This window comes from Oncorhynchus masou, chromosome 6 (assembly GCF_036934945.1).
Source record: "Oncorhynchus masou masou isolate Uvic2021 chromosome 6, UVic_Omas_1.1, whole genome shotgun sequence".
NCBI lineage: Eukaryota > Metazoa > Chordata > Actinopteri > Salmoniformes > Salmonidae > Oncorhynchus > Oncorhynchus masou.
Window position 1 is genome coordinate 38,141,268 of NC_088217.1, and position 7,827 is coordinate 38,149,094.

Genomic DNA, 7,827 nt, shown 5'->3' on the forward strand with positions numbered 1-7,827 from the left:
TTCATTAGAGTTTTGATTTCAAAGGAACATGACAAACTGTCCATTAAGCAACCATTTAAGGTGAGTTACAGAGAGATGTGATACATTAGCAATTCTCTGAAGCATATGCTGTTCTGACAGACAGTATTTTCTTAACACGGGATATATATATATATGTTATTAGACAGATCCCTTCAGTCAGTGAGAGAGGTTTTATGTCTGTCTGAAGAGGAAATGATAAGAGATGTAATATGATTGTCAGCTCATAATTTTAGAGCAGTGGTGTAAAGTACTTAAATAAAAATACTTCAAAGTACTACTTAAGTAGTTTTTGGGGTATCTGTACACTTGTGGCCAAAAGTTTTGAGAATGACACAAATATGAATTTTCACAAAGTCTGCTGCCTCAGTTTGTATGATGGCAATTTGCATATAATCCAGAATGTTATGAAGAGTGATCAGATGAATTGCAATTAATTACAAAGTCTCTCTTTGCCATGCAAATGAACTGAATCCCCCCAAAACATTTCCACTGCATTTCAGCCCTGCCACAAAAGGACCAGCTGACATCATGTCAGTGATTCTCTCGTTAACACAGGTGTGAGTGTTGACAAGGACAAGGCTGGAGATCACTCTGTCATGCTGATTGAGTTCGCAAAGCAGACTGGAAGCTTCAAAAGGAGGGTTGTGCTTGGAATTATTGTTCTTCCTCTGTCAGGCATGGTTACCTGCATGAAAACATGTGCCGTCATCATTGCTTTGCACAAAACGGGCTTCACAGGCAAGGATATTGCTGCCAGTAAGATTGCACCAAAATCAACCATTTATCAGATCATCAAGAACTTCAAGGAGAGCGGTTCAATTGTTGTGAAGAAGGCTTCAGGGCACCCAAGAAAGTCCAGCAAGCGCCAGGACGGTCTCCTAAAGTTGATTCAGCTGCGGGATCGGGCACCAGCAGTACAGAGCTTGCTCAGGAATGGCAGCAGGCAGGTGTGAGTGCATCTGCATGCACAGTGAGGCGAAGACTTTTGGAGGATGGCCTGGTGTCAAGAAGGGCAGCATAGAAGACACTTCTCTCCAGGAAAAACAATAGATATTCTGCAAAAGTTACAGGGATTGGACTACTGAGGACTGGGGTAAAGTCATTATCTCTGATGAATCCCCTTTCCGATGATTTGGGGTATCCGGAAAAAAGCTTGTCCTGAGAAGACAAGGTGAGCGCTACCATCAGTCCTGTGTCATGCCAACAGTAAAGCATCCTGAGACCATTCATGTGTGGGGTTGCTTCTCAGACAAGGGAGTGGGCTCACTCACAATTTTGCCTCAGAACACAGCCATGAATAAAGAATTTTACCAACACATCCTCCAAGAGCAACGTCTCCCAACCATCCAGTAACAGTTTGGTGATGAACAATGCCTTTTCCAGCACCTTGCCATAAGGCAAAAGTGATAACTAGGTGGCTCGGGGATAACTAAGCGGCGGGACAAACATAAACCCACAAATTCTGACAAACTCCAAGAATTGATTATGCAAGAATGGGCTGCCATCAGTCAGGATGTGACCCAGAAGTTAATTGCAGAGGTCTTGAAAAAGAAGGGTCAACACTGCAAATATTGACTCTTTGCATCAACTTCATGTAATTGTCAATAAAAGCCTTTGACACTTATAAAATGCTTGTAATTATACTTCAGTATTCCATAGTAACATCTGACAAAAATATCTAAAGACACTGAAGCAGCAAACTTTGTGGAAATTAATATATGTCATTCTCAAAACCTTTGGCCACGACTGTACTTTACTTGACTATTTTGACTACTTTTACTCTCACTTCACTACATTCCTAAAGAAAATAATGTAATTTTTACTCCATCTATTTTCCCTCACTCCAAAAGTACTCGTTAATTTTTTTACATTTACAGGACAGAAAAATGGTCCAATTCACGCACATATCAAGAGAACATGTGGGCATCCCTACTGCCTCTGATCTGGCGGACTCACTAAACACAAAAGCGTTATTTGTAAATGATGTCTGAGTGTTTGAGTGTGCCCCTGGCAATCTGTAAAATTTTAAAACAAGAAAATGATGCCATCTGCTTTGCTTAATATAATAAATTTGAAATGATTTATACTTTTACTTTTGATACTTAAGTATATTTGAGCAATTCCATTTACTTTTGATACTTAAGTACACTACTGGTCAAAAGTTTTAGAACACCTACTCATTCAAGGGTTTTTCTTTATTTTTCTATTTTCTACATAGTAGAATACATAGAATAATAGTGAAGACCTCAAAACTATGAAAAAACACATATGGAATCATGCAAGTAACCAAAGAATTGTAAAGCGAATCAAAATATATTTTGTATTTGAGATTCTTCAAATAGCCACCCTTTGCCTTGATGACAGATTTGCACACGCTTGGCATTCTCTCAATCAGCTTCACCTGTAATGCTTTTCCAATAGTCTTGAAGGAGTTCTCACATATGCTGAGCACTTGTTGGCTGCTTTTCCTTCACTCTGCTGCCCGAGTCATCCCAAACCATCTCAATTTGGTTGAGGTGGGGGATTGTGGAGGCCAGATAATCTGATGCAGCACTCCATCACTCTCCTTCTTGGTCAAATAGCCCTTACGCAGCCTGGAGGTGTGTTGGTGTGTCATTGCCCAGTTGAAAAACAAATGATAGTACCATTCAGCGCAAACCAGATGGGATGGCATATCCTTGCATGCTTTACGGTTGGAAATACAGATGCAGAGATCATCCGTTCACCCACACCGCATCTCACAAAGACACGGCAGTTGGAACCAAAAATCTCAAATTTGGACTACAGACCAAAGGACAAATTTCCACCGGTCTAATGTCTAATGTCGTGTTTCTTGGACGAAGCAATTCTCTTCTTCTTATTGGTGTCCTTTAGTAGGAGTTTATTTGCAGCAATTCAACCATGAATCCTGATTCACACAGTCTTCCCTGAACAGTTAATGTTGAGATGTGTCTGTTACTTGAACTCTGTGAAGCATTTATTTGGGCTGCAATTTCTGAGGCTGGTAACTCTAATGAACTCATCCTCTGCAGCAGAGGTAACTCTGGGTCTTCCATTCCTGTGGCAGTCTTCGTGAGAGCCAGTTTCATCATAGCGCTTGATGGTTTTTGCGACTGCACTTGAAAAAACATTAAAAGTTCTTGAAATGTTCCATATTGACTGACCTTCATGTCTTAAAGTAATGATGGACTGTTGTTTCTCTTTGCTTATTTGAACTGTTCTTGCCATAATATGGACTTGGTCTTTTACCAAATAGGGCTATCTTCTGTATACCACCCCTACCTTGTCACAACACAAATGATTGGCTCAAACGCATTAAGAAGGAAAGAAATTCCACAAATTAACTTTTAATAAGGCACACCTGTTAATTGAAATGCATTCCAGGTGACTACCTCATGAAGCTGGTTGAGATAATGCCAAGAGTGTGCAAAGCTGTAATCAAGGCAAGGGTGGCTACTTTGAAGACTCTCAAATACAAAACATTTACTGATTTGTTTAACACCTTTTTGGTTACTACATGATTCCGTATGTGTCATTTCATAGTTTTGATGTTTTCACTATTATTCTACAATGTAGAAAATAGTCAAAATAAAGAAAAATCCTTGAATGAGTAGGTGTTCTAAAAATTTGACCGGTAGCATTTAGAACTAAATACTTTTAGACTTTTACTGAATAAGTATTTTGATGGCTGACTTTAACTTGAGTAACTTTCTATTAAGGGATCTGTACTTTTTGTCAAGTATCACAATTGGGTACTTTTTCCACCACTGCTGCAGAGGGAAGTGCAAACCACAGTAGACACATGGGTGGAAAATAGCAGAGAAGAAAATCATCAGAAATACTTGTCATCCTTCCTGGAACAGCCATCTATAGACTTATTGGACCGCAGGATATTCAACTTGTGTATGTGACATGTATGAAAAGTGGCCACCTTAACCAGTTCAACCAGAATGCCTATAATATTGTTTGTGTGTTTGGATGTGAACAGGTTTGCCCACATTCCAATAAATACATGGTCTAATGTTTATGATAATTGATTTACAGAATGGTGACCAAGACCACCAACGGCAGATGCTCAAGTGTTTTTTGCAAGTATGAAATAAGGTGAAGAGTGGAGACGGATATTACGGATCACGTGAAAGCAGTCAGGCTGTTGTCACATGGGTTGTGTTTCTTTCCCGGTTAGGAGGTATTGAGAAGTTTTGAGTGTGAAGTTTAACAATTATTTATGAAATCCTCATAAACCGAAGAGGGCCTAACTACATCCGTATTGGCCTGAAAATATGGAAATTCCTGCCATAAACCTCAAGGTAAAGTCAGTTGTTTACATATTTACAATGCTCACTGTATTTACGCTGTTCTAAAACGATCTGCACGAGAGTTACGTTGTATCGTCCACAATGTTACAGGAAGACAAGCCATGCCGTTATTGTACAAAATAGCAACAAGTGTAACAATATTCTCACTTGTATAATGCGTGACATTTTACTCCTCAGTGTAACTATTATTTTTTTATTTGTTTTACTCTACATCGTTGGGAAAAGCTGGTAAGCAAGCATTTCATGATGAAGTCTACACCCTTTGTGTTTGGTGCATGTGAAAAATAAAACGTGATTTGGATTTGAAATGGCTGAGTCCCTGGTTATATGTTTCCAATCAATTCAAATTCTTTATTTATTGTGAGTTACTGATCGTTGAATGAAATGTCAGGCAATAATCAAAGTGGAGTTGACTGCAGGCAGACTCCCTTTCACTGGGAATACAACTGTTTTAATATTATGGAATTTAAAAAATAATTGTCCCCACAGGCCATAGTACTGGTGCACTGGCTTCTGACTGTCTGGTAAATGGATGGATTGGCTCCTCAAGGGTTTTTTAAACTTTTTCATACATCTGTGGAATTTCTCTTGTTGTCCTCTCCAACTGAGGAAAGTGGTCTACTCTGCATGCTTCACTTGTGTTGTGTTTGCTCAATGGGTGGCTGCACAAACATAATGCCCAGCATGAAAACCTAATATAATTAGTCAGTCACACAAGGCTGTCCTTAATTGCAGGCCTACATTGTATGGACCATTTCTCACCTACATGCATTGCCTCTAGTCAATTAAAATTGTCAATCTGGATAATTATATTTATGCCTACTCTTTTAGAGACGCTGCGCAGCTAGCAATGAGGAAGCGGCCCTCTTCTGGGGGGGCAGAACTGATTGAATCGACCTGGAATCGGGTGTTGGACTCGGCCCGGGAATCAAAATGAATGACTGCCCAGAATCAACCCAAGTATATTGGACTGTTTTTGTCTACCGGAATTCAGCTGACTTTGCCGGCATCTTACCAGAATCCCCCCAGAAGCGGCCAAATGCAATTTGAAATAAATGCATACAACATTACCCCATTTTAAGTCATTTTAGATATTACTATTATACATTTTATACATACAAATTTGACCCATCCACAAATAAAAGTAATTTTAATTTAAAAAATGACCCCCTTTTCGTCTCATCCAATTGTCTTGTCCCATTGGGGAGGCGAAGGTGGAGAGCCGACCGTGTCTGCGTGCATGCGCCTGGCAATTGTGCGTCGGCTCATGGGTCCCCCGGTCGCAGCCGACACGGGTATCAAACCAGCATCTGTAGTAACGCAGTTTCCACTTAGACCGATGTGCCACTCGGCACTGGTGCCACTCGCTACCACTGCGCCACTTTTTAATGCTTATCAATCTGCACAAAGTATCAAAATACTACATAAACAGAACTCTTAAAGAATTTAATTTAAATGTTAATTAAATTTTTGGATCACAGAAATACAATTAAATAATGAAATGTTAATTATATAAAGCAGCCCGTGTAATCATCTGCCGGAGAGTAGCCCCAATCGGCCTGAGCCCCACGTAACATGTTTCGGCCAGACAACTCACACCGGAATGGGCCTGAGCTCAATCCTCACATCCTAGCCATAAGTAATACTGCCGAAGGCAGCCCAAACTTGGGCCACATGATGTCGGCGGAGTGGCCCGACTCTCAGCCGGAATCGGCCCAGATCCACTGTGCTAGCTGGGTAGTGTATACTGAAAACATTTGGAAGGATATGCAAGTGTGTGTGTGTGGTTCCTAGGGGTTGTATGGCCTGGCTGCCCCCCTCTTATGCCTGGGGTAACTTCAGTGTCCTGGCTCTGGGTGTGTGGGCCATCGCTCAGAGGGACTCCATTGATGCTGTACTTATGGTGAATCACTGCCTCTTTCTCATGTACTGAGACAACAGCCAACAGTAGAGTCACTCTATCCATTCTATTTCATTGGGCCCTGGACAGAGGAGTCTTATGTGTTAGTTTTGAAGTATATCTACTCCTTGGTGTTGCTGTTCCAGACATGCTATCAATAAGAATCATCCTACCTCATCTGGCTCTAATACATATTTGTCTTGTATTTCCATCTGTGTTTTTCTTCCAGTTTCTGATTGGTATTGCAGTGACGATACTGACAGACATCATCCATTTTGGGATCTACTACCTGCTGCCTGAGGGTCTATCTGAGAGGAACCGGGACACATTCCGCTTCAGTGCAGGCATGGCAATCCTGGGCCTGCTACTCAAACCTGTCTCCTGCTTCATCTACCAAATGTACAGAGAGCCCGGAGGAGATTACAACTTCAACTTTGGTGAGTATGACTTGGTGTGAGTAGAGGCAGCAAGTGTGAACCTTTTAGCTTACAGTAAAGCTAGTTACTGTAGCTTCAAGTGTTAAAAATATGGTTTGGAGGTTTGTATAACTAGTCTCACACAAAGGATTAACCCTGAACTGATCTCGACAAAGTCCAAAGCAGGGTGTAATGCATGTGCTTCAGTCAGATACCATCCAAGGCTGTGCTCTTGCCTGGGTTGTTTCATGTCGTTGGCCATGAGAGAATTGTAGAGCACAGGCAGATTAAACCAGAGTCAAGCTAATTGAGTTACAGAGACAGTCACAAGACAAATGCACATGATACACCTACTAACTAGTGGACCAGTTAGAGAAGAGCTATGCCTTTGCAGCTGGGTTACATAATATAATTGATTAGCAAAATAATCCGATCTCAATTCAAACAAATACAGTATAAAATTAAATATAATTAGACAGTTGTATCTATAATGGCAGTGGCAGAAATCAACCAGCTCCCTTATCAACTCCCATTATGTTGGTCTGAGTCGCTCTGAGATTTTAGCACAACATAAGTCTTGGGTGTTTTTGTAGATGGTTCTCACTCCTCACTGGAACAGGAATGTAGTTTAAGTTGTCCCGTAGACCAGTAAGACACACCTGAAAGCCATTCATATATGAACAGTACCAGTTGATTTGTTGGCTCTGTTTGTTTTTGATGCTCTCTGATTGCTTGACTTTGGGGGGTCTCTGGGTTCAAGGTGGCCTCCTGCTGTGCTACACACCAAAGCAACAAGGTGTGTGTCTATTAAAACATTTAACGCTGATACGTGTAAGTACAGTATATCAGTGGAGGCTCCTCAGAGGACGATCTTCAGTGAATGTCCACAAAAGTAATGAAACATTAAAGTTAGCCTTTTTAGGTAAAACTATACTAAGTATATGTACATCTCACCAGATAATGGATTAAAATGCACTGTTTTGGAATGAAGGTCTACAGTAGCCTCAACAGCATTCTCTGGGGTAGCGCCATGGTGTAGCCAGAGGACAGCTAGTTTTTGTCCTCTGGGTACATTGACGTCAATACAAAACCTAGGAGGCTTATGGTTCTCAACCCCTTCCATAGACTTGCACTGTAATTATGACGACTTCCGGAGGACGTCCTGCAACCT

The 7,827-nt window shown here is 40.9% G+C and overlaps 1 protein-coding gene across 1 annotated transcript; it reads left to right on the forward strand.

The window, feature by feature from the left end:
* Positions 1-4,213: 4,213 nt before the first annotated feature.
* On the forward strand, positions 4,214-6,697 carry LOC135541602 (type-1 angiotensin II receptor-associated protein-like). Its single transcript, XM_064967911.1, has 4 exons — positions 4,214-4,331; positions 4,830-4,864; positions 6,135-6,243; positions 6,470-6,697. The coding sequence occupies exons 1-4, from the start codon at positions 4,305-4,307 to the stop codon at positions 6,695-6,697; spliced, it is 399 nt and encodes a 132-aa protein (XP_064823983.1). The 5' UTR covers positions 4,214-4,304.
* Positions 6,698-7,827: the final 1,130 nt, after the last annotated feature.

Coding starts and splice junctions, on each gene's coding strand:
- LOC135541602 (XM_064967911.1), top strand. CDS start 4,305: ATGGAAATTCCTGCCATAAACCTCAAG. Junction 4,332..4,829: donor TTCCTGCCATAAACCTCAAG/GTAAAGTCAGTT, acceptor TTGTCCCCACAG/GCCATAGTACTGGTGCACTG. Junction 6,244..6,469: donor CCATTGATGCTGTACTTATG/GTGAATCACTGC, acceptor TTTTTCTTCCAG/TTTCTGATTGGTATTGCAGT.